At 43.1% G+C, this 18,579-nt stretch overlaps 1 protein-coding gene across 1 annotated transcript in view; it reads right to left on the bottom strand.

The window, feature by feature from the left end:
- Positions 1-18,435, bottom strand: part of LOC125483495 (centrosomal protein of 135 kDa-like) — a 38,289-nt gene extending 19,854 nt beyond the window's left edge. Inside the window, exons 1-3 of the mRNA XM_048598957.1 lie at positions 18,327-18,435; positions 8,324-8,472; positions 4,107-4,297 (exon numbers count right to left, since the gene is read on the bottom strand). Of these exons, the coding sequence (XP_048454914.1) occupies positions 4,107-4,297; positions 8,324-8,436 (304 nt within the window). The 5' untranslated portion in view covers positions 8,437-8,472; positions 18,327-18,435. The remainder of the gene's footprint in view (positions 1-4,106; positions 4,298-8,323; positions 8,473-18,326) is intronic.
- Positions 18,436-18,579: the final 144 nt, after the last annotated feature.

Here is an 18,579-nt window from a genome sequence, read left to right as displayed (position 1 = left end):
TTAATCTTCTGGATAAGCCTGCCTTGAGGGACTTTGTTGAAAGCCTTACTAAAATCCATGTCGGCAACATCCATTGTTCTACCCTCATTGATCACCTTCGTCACCTCCTCGAAAAATTCAATCAAGTCTGCAAGACATGACCCGCCCTGCACAAAGCCATGCTGAGTGTCCCTAATTAGGCTGGTTTTCAAAAAATCAATATTTGTTTCTATGAGTTCTCTAGCTTCCATTTCTTTCTCCACTGTAAAAACAGATTTAATATCTCTCCCATCTCCTGACATTTTACACAAAGATGACTTTCTTGATCTTTAAGGGCCCTACTCTCTCCCTAGTTGCTCCTTTGCTCTTAACGTAGTTGCAGAATCTATTTGGCTTATTCTTAACCTAGTGTGCCAAGGCTATTTCATAAGCCCTCTTTGCCTTCCTGATTTCCCTCTTAAGAATACCCCTACACTCTTTATACTCTTCAAGAAATTCATATGATCCCAGTTGTTGATATCTAATAAACAATTCTTTTTTATTCTTGACTAGAATCTCAATATCGTTATTCATCCATTGTTCCCTAATCTTCCCAGCCTTACCTTTCACTCGAACAGAGACATAAGGCCTCTGAACTCTTGTTATCTCACTTTTAAAAGCATCCCACTTGTCAGTCAGCCCTTTACCTGCAAACAGTCTACTCTAACTAACTTTTGAAAATTCTTCTAGAGTCAACTACTGCAATACATTCCTGGCCGACTCCCACATTCTCCCCTCAGCATCTTAAATCCTTATTTGTAGCAAGTCTTGCTCACCCTAAACCGCCATACCCACCTTAATGAATTTCGGGCACGACATGATGTCGAACTCTTCTTCCGCTGTCTTTACCTCCATGCCCATTTCTTTGGACAAGAGTCCTCTTCCCATCCCAAAGATCCCTTTGCCCAACTCCAACACTCGCCCTCCCTCTGGCCTTTTACCTGCACTCGATCTGTTCATTGAGATCTATCGATGTGACATTAGCCGCCTCAATTTCTTTGCCCCCCCTTACCAAATCCAACCTATCTCCCTCCGAGCTGACTGCAACTCCGTGCACTCAGATCTAACTCTGACCTTGTCAATAAGCCTGTCGATAAGGGTGGTGCTATCTTAGTGTGGCGTACTGACCTCTACCATGCAGAGGCTGAGCGCCAACTCTCGGATACCTCCTCCTACCTTCCCCTGGAACATGACCCCACCATGGCACATCAGGCCATTGTATCCACTACCGTAACTGATCTCATTTCATCCGGTGATCTCCACCCATCCGCTTCCAAGCTGATAGTCCCCCAACCCCGCACAGCTCGTTTCTACCTCCTGCCAAAAATCCACAAACAGGACTGTCCGGGCAGACCTACTGTTTCAGCCTGCTCCTGCCCCACAGAACTCATCTCTTTCTACATTGACTCAGTCTTCTCTCCCCTGGTCTAAGTCCTACCCATGTACATCCATGATTCCTCTGATGCCTTACACCGGTTTCAAAACTTCCAGTTTGCCAGATCCAGCCACCTCCTCTTTACCATGGATGTACAATCCCTTTACACATCCATTTCCCACTAGGAGGATCTTAGGGCTCTCCGCTTCTTCCTGGAGCAAAGACCTGAACTATCCCCACCCACCACCACCCTCCTCCGCTTGGCCGAGCTTGTCCTCACCCTCAACAACTTCTCTTTTGACTCCTCTCATTTCCTACAGGTAAGAAGTGTGGCCATGGGTACCCGCATGGGCCCTAGTTATTCCTTGTTCCAGTCCTATTCTGGCCCCCACCCACAACTCTTAGAACATAGAACAGTACAGCACAGTACAGGCCCTTCAGTCCACGATGTTTTGCCAAACTCTTTCTCCAATACATCAATGATATCATCGGTGCTGCTTCCCTCTCTCATCTGGAATTGGAAAACTTCATCAATTTCACCTTCAATTTCCACCCTGCCCTCATTTTCACCTGTTCTATCTCTGACTCCTCCCTTCCCTTCCTTGACACTTCTATTTCCATTCCTGGGGATAGACTGGTCACTAATATCCATTACAAACTCACTGACTCCCACAGCTACCTGGACTATACATCCTCACATCCCACTTCCTGTAAAGACTCCATCCTATTCTCTCACTTCTTCCGTCTCCTTCGCATATGTTCAGATGAGGCCAACTTCGACAAGGGAGCTTCCGAAATGTCCACCTTCTTCCTCAACCGAGGATTCCCCAGCTCCGTTGTCGACAGGGCCCTCAATGAGGTCCGACCCATCTCCCGTACTTCCGCTCTCATCCCTTCTCTTCCCTCCTGCAACAGCGATAGGGTTCCCCTTATCCTTACATACCATCCCACCAGCATCTACATCCAGAAGATCATCAGATGCCATTTCCGCCACCTCCAGTGAGATGCCACCACCAGACATATATTCCCCTCTCTTGTTAGCCTTCCGCAGGGACTGTTCCCTCTGGGACACCCTGGTCCACACTTCTTTAACTCCCAACACCTCCCCACAGCCCGATGGCACCGTTCCCTGTAACCGGCGAAGGTGCAACACCTGCCCATTTACCTCCTCCCTCCCCAGTATCCAAGGGCCCAAACATACCTTCCAGGTGAAGCAACACTTCACCTGCACTTCCCAGAATCTAGTCTATTGCAATCGCTGCTCACAATGCAGTCTCCTTTACATTGGGGAAAAGAAGCGTAGACTTGGCGACCGCTTCACAGAACATCTATGTTCTGCTTGCAAAAAAGACCCTGAACTACCTGTTGCCTGCCACTTTAATGCACCACCCTGCTCCCTGGCCAACATCTCTTCTCTGGCTTGCTGCAGTGTTCCAGCGAGGCCCAATGCAAACTGGAGGAACAACACCTTATTTTCTGCTTGGGGACCCTACAGCCCTCCGGACTCAATATTGAGTTCAATAATTTTAGGGCCTAAACTCTCCCATGTCCCAGCCCACTACTCCACACACCAGGCCTTGTTACCACATAGCCTGCCATTACACACCCCCTGTTGTTAGTCACTAACAGTCCCCATTAACAACTATTCACCCTCACAGCCTGATCATTAGCAATTCCTTTGTCTGTCCAACTGTCTTTCTCTCTCTTTGGGCTCAATCCTATCATTTACTCCATGTCCCACCAATCTCCCTATTTTCTGCATATAAACTGACGTTTTCCCAGCCACCATCAATTTTGAGGAAGGGTCACCGGACCTGAAGCATTAACTCTGTTTTTTCCTTCACAGATGCTGCCAGACCTGCTGGGCTTTTCCAGCAACTTTGGTTTTGTTCGCTGTCCTCACTGATCTGGTTCAGCAACGTTCCAGTTTCAAAATTCTCATCTTGTTTTCATAATCCTCCATAATTTCACCTGTCTTCATTTCTGTAACCTCCTTTGGCACCACAAATCTCTGTGATATCTGCACTCTTACAATTCTGACCATATGATCATCTAATTGCTCCTCCATTGATAGCCATGCTACTACCTAGGCCTCAACTCTAGAATTCCCTTCCACATCGTTCCACCTCTCTACTCCGCATTCCTCCTTTCTGACACTTCTTAAAAACCTACCTCTTTGATAAAGCTTTTGGTCATCTACTCTAATATTATGCAGCTTGACGCAGCTTTTGCTTCATAACACTCAGTGAAACACCATGAGATACTTAATTACAATAAAAATGCTCAATAAACACAGTTTGTTGACATTGAGAAGAGTGCTCTTAAAATCCACCTCACTGGCGATGCTTTGGTCACACTCCCCGATAAAAAATACAACGGCTCCTTTGGTTTGGTATCCAGTTTTATCTAATTAGCCTTTGCTTCATTCATTCATGGTTTGTGGGCATTCCTGGCTCAGGCCAGCATTTATTGCCCAACCCTTGTTGCCCTTGAGAAGGTGGCAGTGAACTGCCTTCTTGAATTGCTGAAATCTATTAATGGCGCCTTTGACATTTGCTTTGTCATGGGTGTAATTCAAATGCAAGTTGTGCAAAGCATATTTAAAAATACATGAAGACAAAATTAGTCTCATTTGTTTGCAAATGAAACATTAATATTATTATGTCACTACTTCAAGAACTTGCTATAAACTGCACACATATCTCATTAATACCTTTGGCATGTTGATCTGACTCTTCCTTTAACCTCAGTAATTCCTGATGGAGCTTGTTATTCTCTTGGACAAGACGGGCATTTTCGGCTCTATATGGTTCAAGCACAGAGTCCAAGTTCTTGGTCTCTTTTTCCGTTTTTCCAGATGACAGCTTGGCATTGCGAAGGCTTTCTGTTGTGTGCACCAAATCACTGCAACACGTTAATTATTGTTTAGAACATGGCTGAGTGATGGAGATACGTGCTAAACTCAATTAGTAGTAACTTCCTGAAAATTTACAAAATGCAAGAGATTTATTTTCACATTTAGCTATTTCACCCAAGGCATAAACAATAATTTGATTTCATTTTTTTAACTACAAATGTACTGATGAGAACCAAGCAATAGGGCAGGAGTAGTTAACCTTCTGCAGCAGGGGACCAGATCCATGTGTTAGAATGAGTGAAGCATGAAAACTATATACTGTGTTTGATTTCTGGTTAATTCTCAAGAATTTAAACAAAACATTTACAAAAGCAGAGTGTGTTGCTAACACCAAGATGGCCACCAGTATTTTTTCATGTGCACCTGGCTCTGGTGATGTCAACAAAAATAATTTTTTCAAAAGTGCTTCTTACTTCAGTAGGCAGTAGCTCTGCTTAGATTACCTTTACAGCATTTATGAAACATGAAGTAATGGGGCCTCAGCAGATTTAGCCCATTTGAACCAATTTTTCCATGGATTACAGTGAGTGAGTGTTTGCATATTTTTGTCTGCTTCTTCATACATGTTACAGCTAGCAGAAGGGGCAGAGAGAGAGACAGAAATACATTTATCTCATAAGGCTACATAGGCTGGATGTGAAGTCAATGGCACAAGGATGAAGGATCATGTTATTCACTGCATTGTGAACCTTTGTCATAATGAGTGCGTGTTGTGAAGATTTGAGCACACAGTCCTTTAACAGATCTCACATTTTTCTTGGGATGGACCTGAGTTTTCAACTGGCCCAGAGTTTTCAGTATTTCCTACATTTGCTCACGGAATTTTACCTGGTACAGATCCTTAAGAAAGACAGCAGAAACTTAACACATAACCCTAGAAGCTAGAGAAGTGATTGCTGGGCCCCTTGGTGAGGTATTTGCATCACTGATAGCCAGAGGTGAGGTGCCATAAGACTGGAGGTTGTCTAACGTGGTGCTACAATATAGGAAAGGTGGTAAGGAAAAGCCAGGGAACTATAGACTGGTGAGCCTAACATCGATGGTGGGCAGGTTGTTGAAAGGGATCCTGAGGGACAGGATTTACATGTATTTGGAAAGGCAGGGCTAATTAGGGATAGTCAACATGGCTTTGTGTGTGGGAAATCGTGTCTAACTAACTTGATTGAGACTTTTGAAGAAGTAACAAAGAGGATTGATGAAGGCAGAGCGGTGGAAGTGATCTATATGGACTTCAGTAAGGTGTTCGACAAGTTTCCTCCTGGTAGACTGGTTACCAAGGTTAGATCATGTGGAATACAGGGAGAACTAGCCATTTGGATACAGAACTGGCTCGAAGGTAGAAGACAGAGGCTGGTGGTGGAGGTTTGCTTTTCAGACTGGAGGCCTGTGACCAGCAGGGTGCCACCAGGATCGGTGGTGGGTCCACTGATTTTCGTCATTTGTATAAATGATTTGGATGTGAATGAAGGAGTATGGTTAGTAAGTTTGCAGATGACACTAAAATTGGAGGTGTAGTGGACAGCGAAGAAGGTTACCTTACAGTACAACGGGACCTTGTTCAGATGGGCCAAAGAGTGGCAGATGAAGTTTAATTTAGATAAATGAGGTGCTGCATTTTGGAAAGGCAAATCAGGGCAGGACTTACATACTTAATGGTAAGGTCCTAGGGAGTGTTGCTGAACAAAGAGAACTTGTAGTGCAAGCTCATAGTTCCTTGAAAGTGGAGTCGCAGGTAGATAGGATAGAGAAGGCGGCATTTGGTATGCATGCCTTTATTGGTCAGTGCATTGAGTATAGGAATTGGGAGGTCATGTTGCAGCTGTACAGGACATTGGTTAGGCCACTTTTGGAACAGTGCTTGCAATTCTGGTCTCCCTGCTATAGGAAGGATGTTGTGAAACTTGAAAGAGTTCAAACAAGATCTGCCAGGGTTGGAGAGTTTGAGCAAAAATTAGAGGCTGAATAGTCTGGGACTTTTATCCCCGGAGCATCAGAGGCTGAAAGGTGACCTTATAGAGGTTCATAAAATCATGAGGGGCGTGGATGGGGTAAATAGCCAAGGTCTTTTCCCCAGGGGAAGTCCAAAAGTAAAGGGTATAGGTTTAAATTGACAAGGAAAAGATTTAAAAGGGACCTAAGGGGCAACCTTTTCACACGGACGGTGGTGTGTGTATGGAATGAGCTGCTGGAGGAAGTGGTAGAGGCCGGTACAATTACAACATTTAAAAAGCATCTGAATAGGTATATGAATAGGAAGGATTTAGAGTGATATGAGCCAAATGTGGCAAATGGGACTAGATTTACTTGGGATACCTGGTCGGCATGGATGAGTTGAACTGAAGGATCTGTTTCTGTACTGTACATCTCTATGACTCTAATTAGAAAAGGAATGGGAAGCATAGTGACTGTTGACTCTACCAGACGGTGATTCCTATTGTCAGAATAAATGTCATCTCGGGTGATAACTACCTTCTGAGATGTGTCACTTCTTTTATATTAAAAAAAAGCAAAGATCAAAAATAGGCTTTACCATCCCAGGAATCCAACTGTGGTCATCGCAACATAAAAATAGAGAAATTTGTTGCTTATATAAAAAAAAAGGTTCTTTTCTAAGCTTTAAAGCAGAACACTGCAAAATCATGGTAATGTCATCTTTGTTGCAGTTAGCTGTTGTGGCATGCCAAAGTTACTGCTCATTCAAGGTTGCTGTGTTACTTAGTGATGGTCTTGATGATGAACATATCCTTACAAAAACATAGGACTGGAATGTCCATAGTGATCCCAACTAACATGCATTTGAAGAAAAACAAAAATCAAACACTGGCCTATTGTCTTGGAAACTTTGCATGGTAGCAATAATACAGCAGCTCCCCAACTAAAAATCTCAATTCAATCTGGGCTTGCAGAGACAGCAATTGGGTTGATAGAGTAATCTCTCCATTCTCTAAGATCACACACCGCACTGAGGCCAAGACCCAGCCTTGACCTTGGCCTGTTTGTCTCTCAGTCTTGGAACTTCCATTTCTTCTTCTCAAGACAATCTACAAGGCTGCAATAGCACATCGTCTCAAGTTGAGGGCTCAGCTGTTAGAGTTGCTGTGTGTCCCCAGTGTTCGCCATCATGTGTATTTGTTTTGGGGTTGGGGGGCGGGGGGGGAGGTGGCGAAGGGCAGGAAAACAATTACAGTATATACGGGGAAGAGACTGGCAAAAGTTTACAAATATGGAATCCTTAGATTGCTTTGAAATCCAATTTTGCTAATCTTGAAATAATACATAAAATGCTCAGCAAGCTCCACTGCTCCTTCCTGCTGAATTTTTCAAGCTTACAGTGAAAGAAATAGGAGGACCTAAAGTTTGGGCTTCTAGAAAAAGACAATTCTTGAATGGAAATATTGTGAAAAGCATTTCAAAAACACCAAATGCCTTTTCAGATGCAAGCTTAACAATTCTCATTGTAAATTTTGTAGTTTATCTTACAAACCTTATTGCTAAAAACATTCTTAACTTGGTGCAGAAATAAAGGTGTAAAAAATACTTTTAATCATTGTTTTACCTCCTCCCTTTGGTTTTTTAGTAGGTCTTGCAATTGTTCATTCCTGATCAGTTATTTTTGTTTGCCCTTAATAGTTTATTTTTATCTACTTGTTGCAAGGTTTGGTTGATACACTGCAGTTTTTTTCAACATATTCTATGGATTTGAAATTTTAGCCCATCAAGTATTAGCTGGGAACACAATTTACAGCTAGCAAAATGTGACATTCAAGTGCGCTGGAGAAAGATGGGCATATATTCAGACTGGTAGTAAAATTACAAACCTATTAATAATTTTCCTGCCAACAATACAATGTTACAAAATACCTAATAAAACAACTAAGGAAATTACAGTAAAATTCTTTGAAATGTAACAAACATAGTGTTTTTCTCCATAAAAGAAAACCTTCAGCCTGACTGAAGAATATGATAGAGCAACACCGGAATAAAAGATTTACTGACTTCTTTCCTTTAAATACCTGAAGAGTTTTTCCACCAGTGGGAGAGTCTCAATCCCAAGGGGTTGCCTGTAGCCAAGTTGATCTAAACGTTTCCGCAGGTTTATAAACTTTCTCTCAGAGGTGGTAGTCATTTTAAGAAACAGTTCACCATAAATTTATGTATAGTCCTAGATTTTAAAACAAATAGGAAGAATAATACGAAGTGATAAAAACAGAATTAGGCATAACCTTAAAGGAATATGACCCTCAAAGGGGTATTCCTGAGCCCTGCCCAATTTCCCCAATCCAATCTAAGGGCCACAGAGAACTAAGAATCTGCAATGAGGACATGACAACAAAGACCTTAGAACAAACAGAAAAGTTTATACCACAATGGAAGATAATCACTGTAGAACGTTGGTACCTATAACAAATGAATACAAAATTCTATAGAGAAGTACATTTATTTGTTGAACTCTTGTTGACCAACACTCTGTAAAGGGAGACTTGTAGATTTTATGCTCAAAGGAACCATCAGAAATAGGATTATATTGGCTGCTATGTAGATCACTGACATTAGGAAAATATCAGGGCTGAGGGATTTCAGTTATACATGGCTGGAAGCTCAAGCTTTTTTCACTAGAGCAGAGAAAATTCAATGATTTGGTAAATACAGGTCTTCAAGAAGGGGAGAATTACAGTATGGTAATTAGTGACCAATTCTTTCCATTTATCAGCAGAGTAGTAAGAAGGATCAATTACCAAAGATCATAAACCCAGATCATCCATGGACAAGAAGTGCAACATGCATTATTTAAAAAGAGGCAATACAATCAAGAGATAACTGCTGACGTAAATTTAGTAACTGTCTAGGGAGGGATTCTGAAAATCACACCTGAAGTGGTCAAGGAAGCTTGAAAAGGGGAAACACAGTCCAAATGTAACTGCAATATTGACGGATAGGTTAAAAAAACAAGTTTCAACACTGGTCTGAGTGTGCCAATAGGTTCGGGTGTTCATGTGTGCTAGCCTGGGCTCAGAATCAACAGCCAGCACGTACTGAAAGTCACATATGAAGAACCATCCACTAATCACCGTTGCAGTACCGGTAAATGACTTATCATTTTGAGTGCCGGGTATCAGGCAAAAGGAAATGGAATTTAAAAGAACTCTGAGTGCTGGATCCCAGTCAGCAAGCCAGTTTAAATGGAAACAACACCAAAGAATTTTAGCAAACCTGCAAAGCTAAGAATCACAAAAACCGAATATTCAACAATCAATACTCCACTGTCTACTCTTCACAAATGACCCAGAGACTGATCCATGTATCTTTTAACGTTTAACTTTTTTGACTCACTTCCTATTTTAAATCTGTGTATATGGGTTCCGTTATTATTTCTTCTTGCATTTAATAACTAATACAATCACTCTTCTATTAACTCAAGAAAGCCTTACTAAATTGTCTTTTTGTTCAGAGCATAAATGTAATTTGGTTTGGGGGAAATGTTATCCAGAATGGAGACGATAATTTTTGCAACCACCCAAGGGGGCATGTAAATATAGAAGGGGAGTCAGTTATTCCCAAGGTATCCTGTCAGGAATCACAATAAATTGGGGAACATCAACCAGAGATTGTCAGAACAGAAGATGTATCAAGTTTTAAAAAAGGGAGTTCAGGAGAAATTTTGGGGTCAAACGTTACTTTCAGTACTCCCAAGATCACTTTACAGGATTTGATGGTCCTGTATACTAAGTCACAAAAGGTTAGCACACAGCTATAGCGCATAATTAAAAGGCTAACTGGATGCTCTCCTTTATTAAGAGAAGAATTGAATATAATAATAAGGATGTTATGCTTCAGTCATTCAGTGCATTGTCGAGATCACATCTTGAATATTATATGAAGTCATGGTTAAGGGTGGTGTTGTGTTTGTGGTTCACTAGAACTAGAAACAGAGCATGAGGTAGAGAGAGGGTAAACTTGAACGGGGAATACTTTATTATGTATCCTCTCAGCTCCACATTCGGTCTTAGGCTGCCTCCCCAGCTCCTGCCTCCGGGTCGTCTGACCCACTCTCTTAAAGGGCAACACACACTACATAGATAACAGATGGATGTAAATACATTGGAGGTGGTTCAGAGGAGGTTTACTTGTTTGATACCTGGAATTAGCAGGTGAGGATATTAGGAAGATAGGTTGGACAGACTGAACCAATTACCACTGGAGTTTGGTAGAGTGAGGGATGACTTAAATGAACATAAGAACCTGAGTGGTCTTGACAAGGTGGATGCAGAAAGAATGTTTCCTGTAATGTGGTGATTAAAACCATACATAAATTCTCAGCTGTGATCTAGCCAATGATTTATGCAGTTCCTGTGTTATATCCCAGCTCTTATATTCAATACCTCACCCAATGAAGGAAAGCATCCCATATTTGTTCTTTACCACCTTATCTACTTGTCCTGCCCCCTTTAGGAACCTGTGGACATGCACTCCAAGGTCTCTCACTTTCTCTATCCCTTTCAATAACTTCCAATTTATTGTGTATTCCTTCGTATGTTTGCCTTCCGCAAATACACTACCTCACATTTCTCCAGATTGAATTCCATTTACCACTTTTCTGCCCACTCAACCAAACCATTGATATCTTCTTGCAGTCAACAGCTATGCTGTTCGCTTATCAACTACACAGTCAAATTTTGTGTGATCTGCAAATTTCTCAATCAATGCCTCCCACCTTTAAATCTAAACATTAATACATAACACAAACAGCAAGGGTATCAAAATTAAGCACTGGCAGATCACCACATCCTATTTGCAAAAACATCTATTTCCACACTCCCCACCAGCCCTACCACTCCCGGCACTTTTCCCTGCATCCGCAGGAAGTGCTATACCTGCCCCTACACCTCCCCCCTCACCCCCATCCCAGGCCCCAAGAAAACCTACCACATCAAACAGATGTTCACCTGCACATCTGGTAATGTGGTATACTGTATCCGCTGTTCCCGTTGTGGCCTCCTCTACATTGGAGAAATCAAGCGGAGGCTTGGAGACCGCTTTGTGGAACACCTACGCTCGGTTCGTGACAAACGACTGCACCTCCCAGTCGCGAACCACTTCAACTCCCCCTCCCACTCCTTGGAGGACATGTCCATCCTGGACCTCCTCCAATGCCACAATGATGCCACCTGAAGGTTGCAGGAACTGCACCTCATATTTTGCATGGTAACCCTGCAGCCCAATGGTATCAATGTGGACTTCACAAGCTCCCCCGACTGCATCCCAAAACCAGTTCAGCTCGTCCCTGCCTCCCTAACCCGTCCGTCCTTTCTCCCACCTATCCACTCCTCCTACCTCAACCCCCACCCCCACCTCCTACCTACCAACCTCATCCCGCCTCCTTGACCTGTCCGTCTTTCCTGGACTGACCAACCCCCACCCTAACTCCCCACCTACGCTCACCTTTACTGGCTCCATCCCCGCCTCTTTGACCTGTTGTCTCCTGTCCACCTATCTGTTCTTTTATCCTTCTTCCATCCGCCTCCCCCACTCTTTCTATTTATTTCAGAATCCCCTTTCACTCCCCCATTTCTGAAGAGGGGTCCAGACCCGAAACGTCAGCTTTCCTGCTTCTCTGATGCTGTTTGGCCTGCTGTGTTCATCCAGCTCTACACCTTGTTATCTCGCTCTCTCTATTGGCCATTACCCTTTGTTTCCCGTTACTGAGTCAATTTTGGAACCAGTTATGACTGATCCTGTTAGGTTTCTGACCAACGGTAACCCTCTCAGGAAGTTGATAGTGGGGATTCAATGATGGTAATGTCACTGACTATCAACAGGACATGATTTTATTCTTTCGTCTTTTAGATGAGCATTGCCTGAGAATTGTGTGGTATGAATGTTACCTATCAGCCCAAGCCTAAATGTTTTGCTGCATGCAGCCATGGATCAGTATCTTAGTCTTGAGTCATTATAGCAGAGGAGGAAGCCATTTGGCCCAGCAAGTCAATGCTAGCAGTCTGTTGAACAACCCATTCAATCCCATACTCTGTTAGTTTGTTTCTTTCAAATATCCATCCAATTTACTTTTCAAATTATGTCATCTTCACTTCCACACCCTCATGGGCAGTGTGCTCCAGGTTATTCCCATCCATTGCACAAGAAATTTTTTCCTTACAAAACAACTGCCAAGTATTACTTGCCCAAAATTATGAAGCTGTGTTCGTTAGTCCCTGTACCATCAGCTAATGGGAATAGCTCTTCTTTATCTACCTTATCTAAACCTGTCATAATCCTGTACACATCCATCACATTTCACCTTAATTATCTTTCTTTGAAGGACAACCTCAGCTGATCCAAAAGACCTCACAGAACCACAGAACCATTCTGTTAAATTTACTGTGTACATTCTCAAGGACCTTTTTAAAAATCTGGTGAACAAAACTGGATGGTAAACCCCACTTGTGGACCAACTGAAGTATAATAAAAGTTCAGCACAACTTCCCTATTTCTGTGTTCAGTACCCTTTTTTAAAAGCCTAACATTCCACATGCAGTACGAACTACTCTGCCCATTTGATTTTTTACTTGCAAAGCTCAATGCACTGCTGCTGCACAATTCTTAAGAATAATTCCACTAAAGCATATGTTGTACAGTTCTATCCTGCTGCCAAATACAACACCTAACACGTTTCTGTTTAAACTTCTACCTTCTACTTGTCTTCCAAATCTGTTAGCCGATCTACACCCTGTCACAGTAGATCGGTGTCATTCTCACTTTTGTCACACCTTCAAATTTGTACCATCAGCAAATGTTGAAACTTTATTCCAACATCAAATTCAAAACAACAGCGGTGACCATAATTAATGCTAGGGAACACCACTGTTTTTCAGACTGGAGGATGGTAAATAATCATTTATTATAACTCTTGTGTTTTTGGTCATACAGCACGGAAAAAGACCCTTCGGTCCAACTGGTCCATGCCGACCAGGTTTCCCAAAATAAACTAGTCCCATTTGCCTGCATTTGGCCCATATCCCTCTAAACCTTTCCTATTCATGTACCTGTCCAAATGTCTTTTGAATGTTGTAATTGTACCTGCATCTACCACTTCCTCTGGCAGTTCATTCCTTACATGAATCACCTTATGTGGGAAAAATGTTGCCCCTCAAGCCCCTATTAAATCTTTCGCCTCTCACCTTAAAATTATGCCCTCTGGATAGATTCCCCCACCTTAAGGAAAAGACCTTTGCTATTTACCTTATCTATGCCCTTCATGATTTTATAAACCTCTTTAAGGTCACCCGTCAACCTCTGACGCTCAAACTTATCCAGCCTCTCCTTATAACTCAAACCCTCCAGTGTAGGTAACATCCTTGTAAATCTTTTCTGCACCCTCTCCAATTTAATAATATTCTTCCGAAAGCAGGGCGACCGGAACTGTATGCAGTACTCCAAAAGTGACCTCACCAATATCCTGTACAGCCACAAATATGACATCCCAACTCCGATACACAATGCTCCGATCAATGAAGGCAAGCGTTCCAAGTGCCTTCTTCACTACCCTGACTACCTGTGACGCCTCTTTCAAGGAACTATGTGCCTGAACCCCTGGATCTCTCTGTTTGACAACACTTCCCTGGGCCTTACTATTAATTGTGTAAATCCTGCCCTGATTTGCCTTCCAAAAGCAACGCCTCATATTTATCTAAACTCCATCTACCAGTCCTCAGTCCATTGGCCCAAATGGTCAAGATCCCACTGTACTCTTAGATAACCTTCTTCACTGTCCACTATACCACCAATTTTGGTGTTATCCACAAATTTACTTACTATGCTTCCTGTATTTGCATCCAAATCATTTAAATAAATGACAAATACACCCTCACCCCTCCCTGAACCTCCAGACTCCTTTCACTTTGCAGTTCCCTGACCACCCCATTTGTGTGGGAACCCAACACATTGAATTTTGCTTCCAACTATCCTCCTTGCTCCTGAATACCAACATTACACTTTAATGATGCCCGCCTTGCTCCTCTACACTCTCCCTGTGGAGACTACAGTGGTGGTCATTGCCAATAACCCCTCACATAGCCTACCATGTCCCTGATCTGTTCTGCATAACCCTCTTGCACCTTGACATCCCAACCCCCCATTTCACCGTCCTTATTCCCACCTCCACAAATCCCTCTTATTTCCCCTCAGGTCTTGATTCTTCCACCCCTTTTGGCAAATAACACCCCACTGCTGCCACTACACTATGCCCTTGCACCGTCCTTAATGATCGACTCATTGATAATGATAACAATGTTAACTCTGATTTCTCTTCACAGATGCTGCCAGACCTGCTGAGCTTTTCCAACAATTTCTGTTTTTGGTTTTGGTTCAATTGAATCTCTTAATCAATCTAAAGTGTGTAGGGGCGTTCTTAAAAAAGAAATCAGGAAGGGAAAGAGGGGATATGAGATAGCATTGACAGATAAGGTTAAGGATAATCCAAAGACATTCTACAAATACATTACGAGCAAGAGGGTAACTAGGGAGATGGTAGGGACTCTTAAATATCAAGGAGGAAGTAAGGAAAGAAATTGTGTGACCTTTGAGTAAGAAAGGTTGTAAAGACAGGCAGAAATTGATTAGCGATAGCATGGTTTTGTGCAAGGAAAATCTTGTCTTCCAAACCGATTGAGTTTTTTGAGGAAGTTACCAAAAAAATTGATGATGGCAGTGCAGCAGACATTGTTTATTTGGATTTTTGTAAAGCCTTTGATGAGGTTCTGCATGGTAGACTAATTAGTAAAGTTAGGTCACATGGGATTCAGGGTGAGCTTGCCAATTGAATGCTCAATTGGCTATTGCTTAACGTCAGGAGAAAGAGAGTAATAGTGAAGAGTTGCTTTTGGGACTGGAGGCCTACGACCAATGGTGTTCCACACGGATTGGTTCTGAGTCCTCTTTTGTTTGTGATTTGTACAAATGATTTTAATGAGAATATAGAAGGTATGGTTAGTAAGTTTACAAATGACACCAAAATCAGTGACATAGTAGACAGAGAAGAAGGTTTTCTAAGATTACAAAGGGATTTTGATCAAATGGGTCAATAGACTGAAAAATGACAGATGGAATTCAATATGAATAAATGTGAGGTATTGGATTTTGGTACAACAAACAAGGGGAGGGCTTATACAATTAATGGTAGGGCCTGGGATAGTGTTGTAGAACTGAGGGATGTAGGGGTGCAGGTACATCATTCTTTGACGATTGTGTCATATATAGACAGGGTGGTTAAAAAGGCATTTGGCACGCTTGCCTTCATTGCTCAGTCCTTTGAATATACGAGTTAGGAAGTAATGTTGAGGTAGTACAGGACATTGGTGAAGCCTCTTCTGGAATACTGTGTCCAGTTCTGGTCACCCAGTTATGGGAAGGATATTATCACCTGAAGAGGATTCAGAAGAGATTTACCAGGATGTTACAAAAACAGAAGGTGCTGGAAAAGCTCAGCAGGTCTGGGAGAATTTGTGAAGAAAAAATCAGAGTTAACGTTTCCGGTCCAGTGACACTTCCTCAGAACTGTTTCTGTTTTTGTTCCTGATTTACAGCATCCGCAGTTCTCAGTTTTTACCAGCTTGTTGCCAGGTATGAAGGATTTGAGTTATAGAAAGTCTGGATAGGCTGGGACTTTTTCCACTGAAGCATAGGAGGTTGAGAGGTGACCTGATAGAAGTTTATAAAATAATGAGAGGTATAAGTTAATGGTAGTTGTCTTATTCCTAGGATAGGGAATTTCAAGACTAGGAGACACAATTTTAAGGTGAGACAAGAGAGATTCAAAAAAGACATGAGAAGCAAATTTTTTTACACAAAGGGTGGTTCGCGTGTGGAATGAACTTCCTGAGTAAGTGGTGAATGCGTGTACAATTACAATGTATAAAAGACATTGGATAGATACGTGAATAGAAAAGGTTTGGAGGAATATGGGCCAGGAGTAGGCAGGTGGGACTAGTTTAGTTTGGGATTATGGTTGGCACGGACTGGTTAAACTGAAGTGTCTGTTTCTGTGCTGTGTGGCTCTATGACTTGGGAAAAGCATAAACACTGGAACGAGTTGCTCCTGACAGTCTCTTGTTCATTTGTGTCACAAATTCCACCTTCGCCCACAGTCACTCATTCTCCTCTAAGATTCTGCCTGACATTTCAAATGCACTTCATTGGCTGTAAAATGCTTTGAGGTATCCAAAGATCACGTAAGGTGTGTTAAATAAATGTAAGTTTTATTTTCTTTCAAACAACACCTTTAAAGCAGGGTTGCTATTAACTGAATTAGAGATGACTTGCAGTTTTTTTGTATCCCCACCTATAGCACATTAGCACATTCACCATCTATCAGCAGTGTTCCTACATCAGCCAGGAACTGAGGAGCAGAACAGATTAGAAATGGGAGCAGTGTTTAGATCTTGCTCAGAGGATTTGCACGTGTAATGTGTGATGCCTCCACAGCTAATAGCTGTTCAGACCCATGAGTAAAGATAGGGCTCTCAGGCAAGGTCCTTGAAAGAAGGGACAGCAATGGAACTATCTCCATGGCAACTCTCAGAAGGACAATTTAAAATAAAAAGAGCTTCCAATTTTTTTAAAAAAAGATTTCACTTACTTGTAACCCTGTGTAATTACGGTACGATTTATGTTGCTAACATTGTTTTGACAATTGTTCTTGTCAAAGACGAAAAATAGTCCAGATTACACTGCAGACAGATACAAGAACAGTGAAAAGATCCATGATTGGAAACAAGACACTTAGTGACAAGAGAGATCTGGGACTGCTGGACCATTGTATTTTTTTAAAATCGAAATTCCAATTCCATGAACCTAATCTTTCATATACGTTGTCAAATGTCTTAAAATCCATATTCACAATATCCACTGCATTCCCTTCATTCATTGTTATTTCATCAAAAAAATTCAATTATGTTAGTCAAACAAAATTTGACATTAACAAAATAGGTCTTTGGAGACATGGACTACATTGAACAGTTTGCTGATAGTCCCTGTGGATCCTCCAGCTGCATTGATGATGCAGTTGAAGTCTCTGGCCAGAATGACTGGCTGGGAGATAGTAGGAACTGCAGATGCTGGAGAATCTGAGATAACAAGGTGTAGAGCTGGATGAACACAGCAGGCCAAGCAGCATCAGAGGAGCAGGAAGGCTGACGTTTTGGGCCTAGACCCTTCTTCAGAATGGGGGAGGGGAAGAGGGATTCTGAAATAAATAGGGAGAGAGGGGGAGACGGATAGAAGATGGATAAAGAAGGGGAGTTAGGGAGGGGATAGGTCAGTCCAGGGAGGACGGACGGATTTTGAAGCTTCTTCAAAATCTCCCCTCCCTCAACTGCATCCCAAAACCAGCCCAGCTTGTCCCCACCCCCGTAACCTGTCCTTCCTCCCACCTCTCTCCTCCTCCCACCTCAAGCCCTACCCCATCTCCTAACCACTAGCCTCATCCCACCCCCTTGACCTATCCCCTCCCTAACTCCCCACCTACACTCACCTTTACTGGCTCCAACCACACCTCCTTGACCAGTCTGTCTCCTCTCCACCTATCTTCTCCTTTATCCATCTTCTATCCGCCTCCCCCTCTCTCCCTATTTATTTCAGAATCCCCTTTCCCTCCCCCATTTCTGAAGAAGGGTCTCAACCCGAAACGTCAGCTTTCCTGCTCCTCTGATGCTGCTTGGCCTGCTGTGTTCATCCAGCTCTACACCTTGTTATCTCAATGATGGTAGCCAGGACTCAATTACACGCATGCGCACATTGTGCTGAGTGCCGGTTTCCGGCCTGTCAATTTCTCCCGGCCGAAAGCTCGGCCCTTTAATTAAAGGACCCTCGCCCTGGGCAGTGCCCGGAAGGCTCCATGGCCCTCTCCCCGGACGGTACCGGCCCCGGACCCTCCACCGCCCCTCGGCTTTCCAAAACAGCCCTCACCATTTCCCATACCTCCCGCTTCGCCAGTCTGCACCGTCCGGGTCCCTATCTCCTTACCGTGAGCTGCCCAGCCCCACCCGCGACTTTCCTAGCGGCACCGCTGCCTCCTGCCGCCGCCGGAACGAGAACCTCTCGCGGTAAGACGTTTGAAAATGGCGCGCACCTAGTCCACACTGAGCCGAGCCGCCCGATACCACCCCCAGCGGGGCCAGGGGGAACAGCACCGAGACCGCGCGCCACACCACCACCCAGCGGGGCCAGGGGGAACAGCACCGAGACCGCGCTCCACACCACCACCCAGCGGGGCCAG

This window comes from Rhincodon typus, chromosome 1 (genome assembly GCF_021869965.1).
Source record: "Rhincodon typus isolate 14 chromosome 1, sRhiTyp1.1, whole genome shotgun sequence".
NCBI classification, from domain to species: domain Eukaryota; kingdom Metazoa; phylum Chordata; class Chondrichthyes; order Orectolobiformes; family Rhincodontidae; genus Rhincodon; species Rhincodon typus.
This window is presented reverse-complemented; position numbering and strand designations above follow the sequence as displayed.